Raw genomic sequence first — 16,957 nt, 5'->3', positions numbered from 1 at the left:
GGGGACATGGTGTGTACAACAAGGATCCTTCCTCAGCCACCCTGCCCAGTATAGGACTTGCTTGCTGTAACAGGAGTGTGCTTGCCAAGGCCCCAGCACTGCTTAGCCCTTGTCTCCCCCCTCCTAGGGGCTTTAATTCTGTTTCCTTACCCCACACCCTTTCCTCCTATACCAAGCAACTGGCTAGAGTCCAGCTGACTGCAAAAGGACTGATTACCTGGAATGGACACTTGCTCCAACCTCACTTTCAGCAACCTGCCTACAGCTGCTGAACTCATCAAACCTGTTGACTCTTGTGCAGCAGACCCTTGAGGACTGGAGCCACATTATTCCCGATCCCCTGATGTCGAGTCCAGTCCAGGCATTGACCCCAGTCTCCCTTGTTGATCTGCTTCAACACAGACATCATCTGCATGCTCCTATCTGATCAAGCCTCTTGATCAGGGAAGAAAGGTCTGGGTGAGGTCACACACCAGTTTTTTCCCAACCCTACAAAACCCGAAAATTAAAGGTCAAAATTCCATGCAATACTTCTTTGCAGAAATAGCCAACAGGGGCTTCCCTGGTCGTTCAGTGGTAAAAGAATCCACATGCAATGTGGGAGACACGGGTTCGATCTCTGATCTGGGAGGTTACCACATGCCAGGGAGCAACTAAGCCTGTGCTCTAGAACCCATGATCGACAACAAGAGAAATCACTTCAGTGAGAAGGCTGCACACCACAACTAGAGAAAAGCCCACGCAGCAACAAAGACCCAGGACAGCCAAAAATAAATAGATAAATTTTTTTTAATGAAAGCATTCATTAAAAAAAAATCAATACAATATTGTAATTAGCCTCTAATTAAAATAAATAAATTTAATTTTTTTTTAAAATGAAGACAAAATAGCCGACAAGTCAATAGCATTAAAAAAGTTTTTCAACCTCACTGATAAGCAAAGGAATGCAAATGAAGGTAACAGTGAGATATTATTTGACCCCTATCAAACTGAAAAAGAAATTTAACTATGATAAGTAAACTGCTGTTGGGGAAGCAGAGAAAAAGGAACCCCCACCCACTACTGGTGAAAATGTGAACTGACACAGCCTTTGGAAAGCAATCTGATAACATCTACTGTTAATGAAAACAAACACCCCCTTCACCCAGCAATTCTCCTTCTGGGGCTCTAGCTTCTTGAAATCAAGGCACCACTAGGTAAGACTAGATGTCCAAGCACTGTCTGAGATGGCAAAAAAACTGGAAACACAGTGAATGCTTATCAGTAAGAGAATGGCTGCCTAAGCAGTGATGGGTCCAATTCATGGCTTTTGACGCCACCCCAAGCTGGAGCTACACAGATGAACTGAGAACGGCTTCCTTGAGCTGTTACTCAGCAGGAAAAGCAGGATGCAGAAAAACTTCAAACCAAATCCAAGACACTCCCTTAAGGAGTATTTGTGTTTGTATGTGATTACATGACCATGAAGAAATATATGGCAGATGCCCACCAGGCTGCCAACACCAGTGACCTTGAGTATGGGAGGTGACAGTGGTGGGAAGGGAAGGCAAGTGCCCACGGGTGGAAAGAACAGTAGAACAAGAACAGAGGCGAAAAATAGAACTTTCTAAAGTGGAGATGAAAAAAATAGAATATATGATGTAATTTCATATAATTCCTTTTATGTAAAATTATGCTATGTGTGTCCATAAAAAGATACATGAAAGTATAGTCACCAGAACGCTAATACAGGTTATCACTGTGCGGTGGCCTTATACCATGCCTGCATCATCTGCATTTTTATTAAGTATGAATTATTCATATAGTCAGAAAAAATACCCTTCAAAGCTATTTTATGTTAATTTTTTTATTCCCCTGCTTTTCTAATTCTACCATCATGCCACACTCCCTACCTCCAACCAAGTAAACCACATCATAGAGGATCTGCATTGGATTCAATGTTGACCTGCATGTGTGAGAAGAGGGAGAAAGAGAAAGTGTTCTCTCTCTGACTTGGGCCAGAAGACCCCATCACGTTAGTGTCTACACTGAACACAGGCAGGTGGGTCCATATCTACCTAGTCACCTTTGCAGGAAAAGGGAGCCCAGATCTTAAACAAGGCTTGGGGGAGACTTGCCTGAATTCTAGCACCAACAAAGAGCCTCCTCTTCAATCACCATCCCAGGAGTGGGGTTCTAGCAAATCTCCTAACCTCTTACTTCCAAGAAGAGAGTTTATGAGGCCTCTGGGACTTCCCTGGTGGTCCAGTGGTTAAGAATCTGCCTGCCAATCCAGGGGACACAGGTTCAATCTCTGGTCCAGGAAGATCCCACATGCAGTGGGGCAACTTAGCCCCACTCAGTAGCACCACAACTACTGAGCCCAGGCTCTAGAACCCATGTTCTGCAACAAGAAGAGCCACCGCAACCAGAGAAAGCCCAAGTGCAGCAATGAAGTCCCAGCACAGCCTAAAATAAGTCAAATAAATAAGTGAAAATTCTAAGGCCTCTGGAACCTCATGTGAATAGAAAGTTTTTAGGAACAGCATGCCAAGGCTCTAAAAGAATTGTTTTTGTCGTGGCTGTGGGAACAGTCCTTCCCTCCACCACCCACATTTTGCCAACATTACAGTCTAGAGTCCCAGAGCCAAAAACAGGGCTACACACAGGGGCAGCAGGGTCAGGGGCCGCTGTCCAGAGCGAGGCGGCTGGGCCAGGTCATGTGGCTCTGGTGCTTATTTGCAAAAATTTACACGTGGATCTCAAGAGGCCTAATTCTAAGTTTTTAAAATCAAATTGCATAGTTTGTGCAACTTTTTGGAAGTGTGTGTTCAATGAACCGCCCTGCTTGGTCTGGATCCAGGGACACAGCAAGCCTGTTGAAAAGCACTACTTAAGCAGGGAGTGCCTCTTCTACACTCCAGAAAGTCCTCCGGGGGGAGGTTCTCCCACCCTTCCCAGCTCCCCACCTTATCCACCCAGATCCCCTACCCTGAGCCCAACCCAGAAGAGCTCCTTGGCCTCAGAAGCTGGTTGAGGGTGTGGACAGCATGGCCCCAGGCCCTGTGTTGGAGGCTTCACCTTTTTCAGGACACTTAGGTTCTGTGCAAAGCAGAACTTCAGCCGCCACCCAGACACAAGAGCACTTCTGTAGATCATTCCGAGCATCAGCTGCTGGCCTGTGTGAGCATCTTGAGTGCAGGAAGCACATCTGTTCAACAAGCCCTTACCCACTGCTCCTATCTCCTGAGCCAAACGCCCATCTGACTCCACTCACCGCTACACCTCGCTCACTAAATTCCTGCCAATTCCCAGACGACTAAGATTCTGTTAAGCACAACATTCGCGTGCAGCTATCACTCCACCTGGCTTTCTGAACTCATGGAATCTCCTGGATTTGGATTTGCAGTGAAGAGAGTGTGGAAGCAGTGAAGGGCAAGACAGAGCCAAGGCAATTGAACAGCCCTCTCAGGACTGCTCCGCTGGGTGGCCCAGATTAGAGAACGGATCCAAGGGGATGACAGAGGATGAGATGGTTGGATGGCATCACCGACTCGATGGACATGAGTTTGAGCAAGCTCCAGGAGTCGGTGATGGACAGGGAAGCCTGGTGTGCTGCAGTTCAAGGGGTCCCAAAGAGTTGGACACAACTGAGCAACTGAACTGAACTGAACCTGGGGATTTCCTTGCTTGGGCAGTTTCCCCCAAGTCTCTACCCACCCAAATGAAGCAAACAGAACGGGGTGGAGGGGTGGAATGGAAACAGTGACAGACTTTATTTTCTTGAGCTCTAAAATCTCTGTGCATGGTGACTTCAGCCATGAAATTAAAAGACACTTCTAAGATTCTTAGAAGGAAAGCTATGACACACTTAGTGTATTAAAAAGCAGAGACATCATTCTGCCAACAAAGGTCGGTATAGTCAAAGCTATGGTTTTTCCAGTAGTTGTTGTACGGTTGTGAGAGCTGGACTGTAAAGAAGGCTGAGCACCAAAAAAAATGATACTTTCGAACTGTGGTGCTGGAGAAGGCTCTTGAGAGTCCCTTGGACTGCAAGGAGATCAAACCAGTCAGTCCTAAAGGGCATCAACCCTGAATACTCATTGGAAGAACTGATGTTGAAGCTGAAGTTCCAATCCTTTGGCCATCTGATGTGAAGAGCTGACTCACTGGAAAAGACCCTGATGCTGGGAAAGATTGAGGGCAGGAGGAGAAGGGGACGACAGAGGATGAGACAGTTGATGTCATCACCGACTCAATGGACATGAGTTTGAGCAAGCTCGAGGAGATGGTGAAGGACAGGGAAGCCTGGCATGCTGCAGTCCACGGGGTCGTAAAGAGTCAGACACGACTGAGCAACTGAACTACAGCAGAACAATAGATTTGAGAAAACACCATTGAGAACCGTAGCTTGGGGCTTAAAGTATTCATCCAATAAACTGAACACCTATGTAGGTATATATTGGAAATTAGGTGCATGCTGGTATATTCATTTCCTATAGCTGCTGTATCAAATGACCACAAGTTTAGTGGCTTAAACAACAAATATGTATTATTTCACAGTCCTGAGGGCTGGAATTCTAAAATGGGTCACAAAGAGGCTAAAATCAAGTGCTGAGAGTCCTGCAGGCTCTAGCGAAGAATCTGCTTCCTTCTCTCTCCCAGTGTCGAGCTGCCTGCAATCCCCAGCTGTGGGCTTCAGCCAGCCATGGCATCCCTCTGAACTCTGCTTCTCTCATCACTTCTCCTGTTCTGACTCTGGTCCTCCTGTCTCTTCTTAAAAGGGACCTTGTGATTACACTGGGCCCACCTGGACAGTCCCCTCATCTCTGCATCCTTAATTTAATCACATCTGTGGAAGTCCCTTCTGCTACGTGAGGTAACACAGTCACAGGTCACAGGGAGGGAGCATGGACATCTTTGGGGCCTCTTTCTACCACAATCTGTGAGCACAATAAATATGGAAAGCCCTACCACTTACACACTGGCTAAGAAGGTGAGAGATTCTGTCTGCCTGCCAATGCAGGGGACACGGGTTTGATCCCTGGTCCGGGAAGATCCCACATGCTGCAGGGCAACTAAGCCTGTGTGCCACAACCACTGAAGCCAGAGCACCCTTGAGCCCATCAAGAGAAGGCACAACAATAAGAAGCCCATGCGCTGCAACCAGAGGCACCAGTGCAGCCCAAAATTAATTAATTTAAAAAAAGAAAAGGAAGACGTTCAGGGATTCTGAAAGGAAGAAACTCAAGAAACAACGAACAGTGGCTTGTTCACAACTCAGAACAAATCAGTTCTGAGCCTGTTACTTCCCACATTTCGTAGTGGTGGTTGGAGCTCACACTGTAGAACGGCTGAGGGCTTTCTTGCTCCTCCTGCCGAGGAAGGAACAATTACCAACCTGACTGCAGAACGTGAGCAGGCCCTGCTTCCTGGCAGGCCAGGTCACTGGGCACTGAAAGCTCAACAAGCCCTCACAGGACGTTCCTCTCTCCGGAGCCGAACGCCCCGCTGTCTTACTCAGTTCTCCATCACACCCTGTGGGTGCGGACGCACACTGGTGATCAAAGTTGGATTTGAGCTAAGAGGAGGCAGAGATTCCCAGTTCAGTGATAAACCGCGAGGTGTGGGCCCCCACACAGCTGTGCTGGAGCTCTCTGCACCGGGAGCCCTGAGCACAGGCCTGAGTCCTCATAAAGTGAATCCTCGTTCCCCGGTGCGCTTTACTGTTCCTCATATCCACATCCCAGGGAGAAGTGATGAAAAGTTCAGATACTCCCCCATCACTAGCTCCAACATCACCTCAATAAGGCAAATTTCTCCTCAAGCCCAAAAAGTGCTCTTAGCTTCTAGAGGACTCTGAAGAATGAGGATTGCCTATTACAATTCCTGGTGCTACACAAACATCCAGTGAATGAATAAAGGAACGGAAAACATCCTGTCTTCATGTTCTTTCCCTTTGGTGATCTCATCTCTTCCCACAAATTCCACTACCATTCTAGACTGATAACTCCTAGCTGGACATCTTCACTCTCTCCCCAGCTCCAGACTCAAAGTTTCCTTCCCAGGATCCTTCAACACCTCAAACCTAACACGCCCAGAAAAGAACTCATCAGCACACCTCTCTGAAACCTCCTCCTACCTTTGAATTCATAGCCCTCAGAGGGGCTCCAAGACTTAAACTACTTCTAACTCTTCTCTATTTCACCTGCCACTGGTCCCTTAAGCCAGCCTGACCCACCCAGACCCAGTCTGTACCTGCTCATTACACTGGTGGTCTGACCATCTTCCAAGATGTTTCCTCCTCTCTCCATCACCCCACTTGGTTCCACACTTCTTTCTTTGATCACTCTGCTACCAAGCCATAAACTTCTGGCTCTGGGGGAGTCTCACCCCATCCCAGCCTGTGTCTTCTCCAGAATTGAGGTTAACACATATTCCCCAAGATTGTTTAAGACTTTGTTGTTTAAGAATAGCTTAAGGTTCTTGGCAAAATTGAGTGGACAGCACAGAGGTTTCCCCGCTGTCCCTACATATGCACAGCTTCCGCCACTAACAACATCCCCCAGCAGAGTGGTCCACTTGACACATTATAAGCACCCAAAGTCCACAGTTACACTAAGGTGCATGCTTGGCGTTGTACGTTCTATGGGTTTGGACAAATGTACAATGGCATGGGTCCACATTAGAGTATCAAACAGAGAGTTTCTCTGCTCTAAAAACCCTCTGTGCTCTGCCTATTCATCCCTCCCCACCTGCAACCCCTGGCAACCAATGATGATTTTATGTCTCCATGGTTTTGCCTTTCCTGGAATGTCAGAGTTAGAATCGTACAGTATGTAGCCTTTTCATATTGGCTTCTTCCACACAGTAATACGCATTAGTCTCCTTCAAGCCTTGAGACTTCCCTGGTGGTCCAGTGGTGAAGACTCCATGTTTCCAATGCTGGGGGCACAGGTTCATTCCTGGTCAGGGAAATATGATCCCACATGCTGCACAGTCTGGTCAAAAAAAAAAAAGTTTCTTTCAAGTGTTTACATGGCTTGATAGTGCATTTCGTATAGGGTCTCCCAAGTTTTTCAGCTTCACTTTCTTCTAGGGGTTCTGACCCAGCTCACCACTTTGGTTCTTGCCATCAGTTCAGTCTCAGGTAAGAACTTCCTGCCACAGGCTTGGCCACACAGAACCAAGTTTCTGCCAGCAAATGCTTAGCCAGTTTCTGCCTCTTCCAAATCCTCAGGCCCAGGCACTGCTGTTTCACCTCAGCGACTTTGCTTTGATCCCCAGCCGCCTTATCTTCGACTCCAAGATCCCTGAGGATGGGGCCTTAATCTTACATGTTATGTCTCCTGTAAGTTCAAACACAGTGACAGATACACAAGTGCTCAACATAACTATGAATAGAATTAAATAAAACTGGTTTCCCTAAAGGGTTGCCCAGCTCAGGGCTGAAAACATCCTGCACATTGCCAAGGGCAAGAGATTATCTGATCCATGAATTAAACGCGGTCCATTCTTTCCTCACATCTCCCCCACTGCTTTCTGTTCATTGGTCATTTCAGTCCTTATTAACTCCTTCAGGGAAGGATGACTGGGGGAAAAAAATAAATATACATGAGCTACAACATAAACTCTTCCATTTGGGGATAGAGGCAGTGGGGGGGAGGGGGTGGAAATAATTGAACTTCGGATGTTTGTTCATGGCTCAAAGTGGTGAGGCAGCCACTGCCACCCCCGTGGCTACTGCCCACACAAGTTCTCTAACATGTTCCCATTTCCCTTAGCTGCACAGAGACCTCAGCTACCGCCACACAGGGGCTATTGACACAGGAGCCCCCGCCATCCCCCTGCGCCTCCAGCTCAGATGTGTAGGCGTTTGGCTGCTTAAACATCTATTGCTCATTTGAGTTTTCAGAACTGGCCTTTGCCTTGTTGTTGTTGTTCAGCCACTCAGTCGTGTCCGACTCTCCGTGACCCCATGGACTGCAGCACGCCAGGCTTCCCTGTCCTTCACCCAGAGCTTGCTCAAACTCATGTGCATTGAATCGGTGATGCCATACAACCATCTCGTCCTCTGTCATTCCCGTCCCCTCCTGTCTTCTATCTTTCCCATCTTTCCCAACATCAGGGTCTTTGCCCACGGTCCAGATTTCCCAGTAGGCAAACCTTTGAACTGGAGGCTGCTCTGGAAAAACCTCAGCCCTCTAGTGGCAGTGGATAGGCATTACAGCATTTCAGAGAAAAAACATGGGTTTCAAATTGAAGGCAAGGCTGTTTTGAACAGTCAGGTGTCTTCAGCGTAAAGGATAGTCATCCACCTGCAGCAGCCAGGAGAAATTTAATGAAAAATGGATGAGAACAATGATAAGTGGGGAAGGGTTATGTGGATGCTTTTTTTCTTCCAGAAACTGTAGAATTTGTTTCAACAGACACATGCTGCTGTGTGCCAGGCAGCATGTTGGAGTCAAGAGGTTCCCTAGACATCATTTGGTCCAACCCCACTCTCTCTGATAGGCTGTAATCCATCTCCATAGCTGCCACGCTGGATGTGAAATTATCCAGTAGAGATATTTACAGTCTCTTCTACACATTCAGTCACCAAGCACATGTTGAGAGCCTGCAAGGCAGAATCGGCCCCACATTCATGAAGAAAGTCCAGTCGAAGAGACCCCCAGAGTCACTCAGCCTTCAACCCAGACCAAAGGCCCCAGCAGCATTCACCAGGGTTGCACCAGTACCCACCTTCCAGCTACGGAAACCCTGGAGCTGCTAATCTGGGCTGGATTCTCATCCCAGGTGCCCCCAACATTGGGGATCACAGAAGGGAGGCCGCCTGGCCTCCTGCCTCACCTGGTCCTGCCTCCTGGACTCACTGTCCTGCCTGGATCACTCCTGGCAAGCTGATGGGCCTGCAGGGCCCAAGGCAGGCCCAGTGTGGTTATATTTAACATCTTTCTGCATCTTCTCCAGTTTCCTTAAGTGTGAATGAGCTCCATGTAGATGTGGCTGGAACCAGTGTCCCAGAGACACTGCAAATAAGATTCCCTGTGGAGGCAGCAACCAGCGCCCTGGAGTGCTACTGTTCCTATTATGTATGTCTTCTCCAAGAGACTGCTACCTCCTTCAGGGCAGGCTGTATTTTCTTCCTCCCTATATTCCTGAGGCCCAGGACTCTTGGTAGGTACTTGATGATTGTGGAAGGACTATATGCATTTAAGGAAAGGAATATAAAAGCTAAAACCAAAATGCACACTCTCCAAACGCCAGCCTTACAGCCACCAAGACCACAAAAGGCCTACAGACTGGTCCAAGCTGCCAGGTGGCAGCTGGCTGACACTGGCAAAAATAGGAACCCTTTGGGGGCCCTGCATCTTGACTTTTACGTCCAGCTGTATTGACAAGAGCTCTCGAGAGAGAGCGCAGAGTAGAATCTGCTCACACTGTCCTGACTACTCCTTCTGCCCACCTCTAACCTCATAGGCTCAGGTTTTTCTTTTTTTTTTTTAATTGGATTATAGTTGATTTACAATGTTGTGTTAGTTTCAAGTGTACAACAAAGTAAATCAGCTACACATATGCATACACATCTACTTTTTTTAGATTCTCTTCCCACATAGGTCATTACAGAGTACTGAGTAGGGCTCAGGCTTTCTATCTCAAGACGGATAACCTAACCACCTCTGCATTTTCTTTCATCAGAGATACTCACACGTACATACAGTTCTAGGACTATGCTGTTGTTGTATAGTTGCTATGTCACATCTGAGTCTTTTGCTAGAACAGGACATGTAGCCCACCAGGCTCCCCTGTCCATGAGATTTCCCAGGTAAAAATACTGGAGCAGGTTGCCATTTCCTTCTCCAGGGGATCTTCCTCAGAAATACCAATCATTTTCTTTAAAAAAAAAAAAAAATCTCTCCCTACAGAACACAGAGAGTTTGGCATAGTTACCCAAAAGGTACAGCAGAGAGGTGGGGTAGCACATGAGAAGGAGCCATATTCCGGGGTCAGACTGCCTGGAATCCCTACTGGCTTGGCGTATTACCTGTGTGACCACAGGCAAGGTTTTTGTGCCTCCATTTCCTCATCTAAAAATAGAACTAACAACAGGATCTGCACAAGAGGACCCTGTGGGGATTAAATGAGTCGCTACAGTTAGGATGCTGCCTGGTGGACTAAGTACTTAATCAATATTAGCTCATCATCACAGCGAATATCCTCCCATCCTTGAAGAGAACAGCAATCCAGGTAAAAGCTCATTTTCTAGCAAATCCTTATACCCAAACTGAGCATGATCAGTCCTCCCACCCAAACCAGAATCCCCAAGGGCAGGAATTAATCTGAACTTCATGAACATTTCCTGGTGACTCACATGCACACTCAAATTTGAGAATATAAGAATATGAGTAAGTCACCTACATATAAACAAGTTCTGTTTTGAGAACAGTCAGGTTTGTTCATATGTCCAACAAAGCTAGCCTAGGTAGCCAACTAACACAATCAACTACATACTACTGTACTGTAACAGGTTTATAATACTTTTCACACAAACATCAAAAACAAACAAAAAATAAAACATTTTAATCTTACAGTACAGTACAGTACCTTGAAGTACCTTGAAGGCCGGAAGAGAAGGGGACGACAGAGGGTGAGACAGTTGGATGGCATCACTGACTCTATGGACATGAGTCTGAGCAAGCTCCAGGAGTTGGTGATGGACAGGGAGGCCTGGTGTCCTGCAGCCCATGGGGTCACAAAGAGTCAGACATGACTGAGTGACTGAACTGAACAGTACCTCGAAAAGTCCAGTAGTACAGTACATTAGCTGGCATACAGGGGCTGACATCAAGTGAACAGGCAAAAAGAGTTACTGACTTGAGGAGGGAGAAGAGGTGGGAGCTGGTAGAGCTGAAGGATCGTCAGCAACAGGAGACCAAGGGCAAGCTGTTAATTTCACCCATGCCTGATGTTGATGGCACAGGTTCTGGTTCCTTCCTGGAACCAAATGCATGTTCACATCATTGAAAGTTTGCAACTTGAAGGTTCATATGTAAGGGACTTACTCTGCCTATAAGGGAGACCCCACATGGAATGACTGCAAGATGCCGGAGAAATGGAACCTATAGCTTTCATCAGTTTTACAAAGACAACTCAGTGTTCCATTCTCATCAAGTAACCATCATCAGAGAAGGAGACAGAGCAGGGGAAAGACAGCAGACTAGACCGGGGGGCTCAAGGTCCTAATCTCAGGTGATGTGAAGGGGAGTTAGCTGTCACCATGAATCTCACGAATGTAATCCATTTATCTTCCATTAACTACTGGCGGGAAAGAAAAGTGGGGGCATGGCAGCTTCGAATTTGGAGGTGGGACAGGCCAATACCCCCTCCTGTGAGAAAGATGCTGGAACATAAGAGAAGTGACAGAGGGAAAAGGAGACGTGCTGTGGGGAGAGCCCCATGGCCTCTGACAGCTGGCTGCCCTTCATCTGAGAAATGTGCCACTGCAGAGACCAGCCCAGAGGCCACAGCTGTGGAAACCGTGCTCTCAGCAACGTTCTACTCAGATGTCACGACGCTGATTAGTCACGGGGCTGGTGGTCCAAACTGGGGTCCTGGGCTGGTGGCTGGAAGAGGAAGCAAAGGCTGGGAGGTACCGGAAGGGCTTGCTTCTCTGTACACAGGCTTGGGGGATGGAGAGGCAAGGAGGAGCTCTCCCAGCGTACCTGGGAAGAAGACAGCATCACTAAATAAAAGCAGGACTCCAGAGCCCAGCTGGGGACGATGGAGGGGGATTCCCCCTTGGATGGTACCTGGTCGTGTTGGGCACAGCCCTGAGAAATGACTGGGGAGCAGGGAGGCATGCTCCCCGGGAAGGGAATCTTCTCTATCTTCCTTTCAAAAGTGCTGCAGGCCTACCCTACAGGCGGGGCTAAACCACTTTCGATGTAGCAGGTACCAGGCAGCCTCTGGGTGGTACCTGGGTCTGCAGAAGAGGCTGAGCCCAGGCTGCCCCCTTCAGTGACTCTGCCACCACCACACTGTGCCCCCGAAGACTCTAATTGCAGCATCTTCATATCCCAACTGCACTGAAGGTAAGTCTCGGAGGCCCTAGGGAACTGCACTTGCCTGATCAAGGAAGCAAATATAGCACATGCAAAGTACAACAATTCAGTGTAATCTTCCCAGAATGTCAACTATTTCTTGGGAAACGTGACACCTCCAACTCCTCTTCACAATTGAGTGTTCCTTCTCCCTTCACCTTTGGATCTGCTGCTTAGGAAATAGCAAGCAGCAGCCTCCAGCCCACCCCTAACAGCCCTGCCCGTTAACGACCACTCAGGGTCCCTGAGCATCCCAGCAGATGGTGGAGGAGGTCCTCCATCGTCACCCAAACCTCTTGTCCCTGGGCCCAGTGCTGCCCCCACTCCACCAATTCATCCTCATTTCCCTGGCTCCTCCGGCCCCTGCCCGCTCAGGGCACAGACACTAATGAGCAGAGAAGAGCTGGAAAAGGCAGTGGGGATGCTAAGGGGTAAATAAATTATTCAGAGGATCACAGGAACCAAGAGACACAAAGGTTCTCCAGGAGTCTGAATCACGAGAGTGCACATGTGGCTTCCCCAGACAGACTTGACACCAACATCCTTTGCAAAGAAAGGCCTTTTCTAAGCAGCTCTCATCAGTCGCTTCTGCAGGCACCTGTTGTTAAGGGCGCCGAACAGTGAGTGGGGCTCACTCTCTTAAGAGCTGAAAGGGGCTTCAGCTGTCACCGTGCCCACTGCCTCACTTTACTGATAGGAAAAACCACAGCCCAGAGAGGTGGGCTGAGGCTGGGGAGGTAGGTCACTGTCACAAAGCAGAGGTGTTCAGCCTGCACTCAACACACGTGGAGAGCGAAAAGAAACTGCAGGCCTCTCAGTGGATAAGAATCTGCGTGTCAAAAAAAAAAATAATAATAAAAATAAAAAAAAAAAAAAAAAAAGAATCTGCGTGTCAATGCAGGAGACACGGGTTCCATCCCTGATCCCGGAAGATCCCACATGCCACAGAGCAACTAAGCCCGTGTGCCACAACTACTGAGCCCCACGCGATAGAGGCTAGGAGCCGCAACTACTGAGCTCATGTGCTACAAGTACTGAAGCCTGAGCACCTGAGAGCCTGTGCTCCACGAGAGATGCCACTGTAACGAGAAGCCTGCACAGTGCAACGAAGAGGAGCCCCTACTCGGTGAAACCAGAGAAAAGTCCAAGCAGCAATGAAGACCCACCACAGCCAAAAATTAATAAATAAATTATTTTTAAAAAAAGAAGGAGAAGAAACTGTAGGCCACAAAGCAGGCAGCCGATGTCACTCCTTTTCCTATTGAAGCCACTTGGGCCTGGGGCTACTGGGTAGGGGTGGGGATAGGTGGACCCCACCAATGTCTGACTCACAAAAGTGTCAGATAAGGGGGCTTGTTGTATTTGAAAGTCCACTTCAAGAAGAGAACAGAGCAGTGCTGTTAATGTCCCATAAAAGACAGAGGTCAAGGATCAATAGTGATGATCAGGCCCCTTGCCGAGAGGGGAGAACAGTCAGGAGTTCACTCTGTTACAGGGGAAAGAAAATTCACAGACCAAACAACTGAGAGAACACATCTCCTCATCAAAACAGTCAAGGCTGGGGCTTCCCTGGCAGCCCAGCGGTTAAGACTCTGCACTTTCAATGCAGGGAATCCCCAGTAGGAGAACTAAGGTCCCACCTGCCACATGGCACTGCCGAAAAATAAATAAATAAACAAAAAACAACAACCCCAAAAAGTCATAAAAAATAAATAAGGGGCAGAAAATGCAAGTAGATCCTTAAACATAAAGCAAAAACAAAACAGAAAAAGCTGTTCTCTGTTGTGAAACAAGATACACAACCTGGAGGGCCTAGGGAGAACCTGAGTCAAAACAGAAACCAGCAGGTAAGAAGCAAATTCTGGGAAACTTCCTGGAGAAGGGAAAAAATGGAGCTATAGAAAACATTAATAGAACTGCAAATAGAAAGATTACATGCTATGTGTAAAACAGATAGCTAATGGGAAGCTGGTACACAGCACAGTGAGCTCAGCTCAGTGCTCTGTGGTGACCTAGAGGAGTAGAATGGGGGTGTGGGGAGGGAGACGCAAGAGGCAGGATATATATGTATACACAGAGCTGATTCTCACTGCTGCACAGCAGAAACTAACACAATTTATAAAGCAATTATCCTCAAAAAAACAAAAAAGATTACATACTAGAAGTGTACATGTGGGACCAAACTGAGAATAAAGGAATGACAAGGTGATTAACTTTATTTAACACGGTGCTCTGGAAAGGAATCTTTCTAGAATAAGACTCAAAAGAGCCACGGACCATCAGGGAGATCCCATCCAGTGCCTGCTGCAGCTTCCTAATGCTGCCTGAAAGTCCAAGTCGCCTGGGAGCTTTCCGAGTCCTGGCCCCTCGCTGCTGAGAATAACATCCCAGGGTCAGGCATCTGTAGGCAGCACTAGTCCAGGCACCTCCTTTCACAGAGTCGGAAAGTGAGGCCCAGAGCAGTGAGACGAGGCTGGTGAAGTCGGGAAAGGCAAAGAGGAGGCAAGTTCTGAAGCCCAGATTCAGAAGGTCAGGCCTGACATGACACAGGGAAGAAGGGTCCGCAACAGGTGGAGGGAATCCCCCTAACTGTTGGGATGAGCACCTGGTAGGCAAAGCACAGTTAGGGGTGGGGGGTGGAGCCTACCGGGTTTGCCACAGAAGGCTGACCCCTTCCTCCCTGTCCAGCCGGGAGGCAGGGGCCAGGCTGAAGCCCCATCACCTTCCTCTGCCCCTTCAGCATCTCCCTGCGCCTTTCAACTGTTCAACATCCTCTGCAGACACCGCCCTTCCTCTTCCAGGTGGTTCAGCATCACCCAGACTGACTGTAAAGCCTCATGAAGCAGAGCCTACACTCATGAGTCCTGGGTCTAAGATGGAGATCAGGCCCTCCTCATCCATCATCATGTTGGCACCCCCTCCCCAGACATGGCTGCAAAGCAGTCTCCCCATCTCACTCTGAAAACAGGGTTTCTATCTTGGAGACACTATGAAGTGAAGTGAAAGTCACACAGTCATGTCTGATTCTTTGTGACCCCATGGACTGTAGCCCACCAGGCTCCTCTGTCATGGAAATCTCCAGGCAAGAATACTGGAGTGGGTTGCCATTCCCTTCTCCATGGGACCTTCCCAACCCAGGGATCAAACCCGGGACTCGCGCATTACAGGTGGATTCTTGTAGCTGATTGCAGGTAGCTGAGCTACCAGGGAAGCCCAGAGATATAACACTAAACAGGAAGTACCACTTGCTTTGTATGTCCTTCTTATTCATCCCTTTGAAAAGCACTGATAATCACAAGCAATCCAATTTGTCCTCTGAAAGGCAGGGGTCACACGTGCTGCTGACCAAAGGGATCAACTGAAAATCTAGGACAGCAAAGGGTCTCAGAGGGCCCACCCTCACCCCAAAACACACCACCACAGCGTTGTCCACACCCAGCTGGGAGGGTGGTGGTCACACAGTCACAGTGTAACCAGCAAGCCAGCCATCACCGTGCTCAGGACTTTGTGTCCTTTAATACTGTCCTTTAATTTAATACTGACTCAGAGGAAGGGAGGAAGGGTGTGGCTTCACTGATGGTTTACAAAGACCTTCTCAAGGCAAGGGAGGGACGGGAGCTAAACAAAACCCTGAGAATGTATGACCAAGATGTCTCGCATGAAAGCTGGAGAAAAAGTGATCCCAACTCACGACACCATGAAGAAGAAAAGACTCCCCTGTGTGATGACTAAAGAGACTACAACGCAAAGAGTGATGAACTGACATGTCAGGTGGCTTGGGGAGAGGCACCAGGCACAGCACACATTATGAATCAGATGCTAAATCAGGATGACACGTGCGGCTGGGCCTTGTTCAGTTCAGTTCAGTTCAGTCACTCAGTTGTGTCTGACTCATTGAGACCCCATGGACTGCAGCACACCAGGCTTCCCTGTCCACCATCAACTTCCGGAACTTACTCAAACTCACTTCCATTGAGTCGGTGATGCCATCCAACCATCTCATCCTCTGTCATTCCTTTCTCCTGCTTTCAGTCTTTCCCAGCACCAGGGTCTTTTCCAATGAGTCAGCTTTTTGCATGAGGTGGCCAAAGTATTGGAGTTTCAGCTTCAGCATCAGTCCTTCCAATGAATATTCAGGACTGATTTCCTTTAGATTGGACTGATTGGATCTCCTTGCTGTCCAAGGGGCTCTCAAAAGTCTTCTCCAGCACCACCAACTGATGCTTCAAAAGCATCAATTCTTCAGTGCTCAGCTTTCTTTATAGTCCAACTCTCACACCCATACATGACTACTGGAAAAACCAAAGTTTTGACTAGACAGACCTTTGTTGGCAAAGTAATGTCTCTGCTTTTCAATATGCTGTCTAGGTTGGTCATAGCTTTTCCTCCAGGGAGCAAGTGTCTTTTAATTTCATGGCTGCAGTCACCATCTGCAGTGATTTTGGAGCCCAAAAATAAAGTCTGTCACTGTTTCCATTGTTTCCCCATCTATTTGCCATGAAGTGATGGGACCAGATGCCATGATCTTAGTTTTCTGAATGTTGAATTTTAAACCAACTTTTTCACTCTTCTCTTTCACTTTCATCAAGAGGCTCTTTAGTTCTTCTTTGCTTCCTTCCACAAGGGTGGTGTCAACTGCATATCTTGTTATTGATGTTTCTCCTGTCAATCTTGATTCCAGCTTGTGCTTCATCCAGTCCAGCATTTCTCATGATGTACTCTGCATATAAGTTAAATAAACAGGATGACAATATATATGAGGCTGGGCCTCATAGACAGAAATAAGCCTCTGGCCACAAGGGGAAAAGACACCTCTTAACATAATTTTTTAAATATTTTTTTAATTTTTATTTTATTTAAAAAATATGTCTGACTCT

General features: G+C 47.7%; 1 protein-coding gene across 32 annotated transcripts in view; it reads right to left on the bottom strand.

The window, feature by feature from the left end:
• The window catches only part of CNIH3 (cornichon family AMPA receptor auxiliary protein 3), a 153,991-nt gene that overhangs the window by 99,836 nt on the left and 37,198 nt on the right, over positions 1-16,957 (bottom strand). For 4 of the 32 annotated variants that reach the window (XM_061382332.1, XM_061382352.1, XM_061382334.1 and 1 more), the window contains one exon: positions 16,048-16,800. The exons of 19 other annotated variants lie outside the window; for them this stretch is intronic. In XM_061382332.1, the coding sequence (XP_061238316.1) occupies positions 16,048-16,083 (36 nt within the window). In that variant the 5' untranslated portion in view covers positions 16,084-16,800. 9 more of the 32 variants (XM_061382337.1, XM_061382338.1, XM_061382339.1 and 6 more) reach the window with 6 other exon arrangements.

This window comes from Bos javanicus, chromosome 16, assembly GCF_032452875.1.
Source record: "Bos javanicus breed banteng chromosome 16, ARS-OSU_banteng_1.0, whole genome shotgun sequence".
Classification (NCBI taxonomy): Eukaryota; Metazoa; Chordata; class Mammalia; order Artiodactyla; family Bovidae; genus Bos; species Bos javanicus.
Note: the sequence above shows the minus strand (reverse complement) of the source record. Positions and strands in the feature narration are given on the sequence as shown.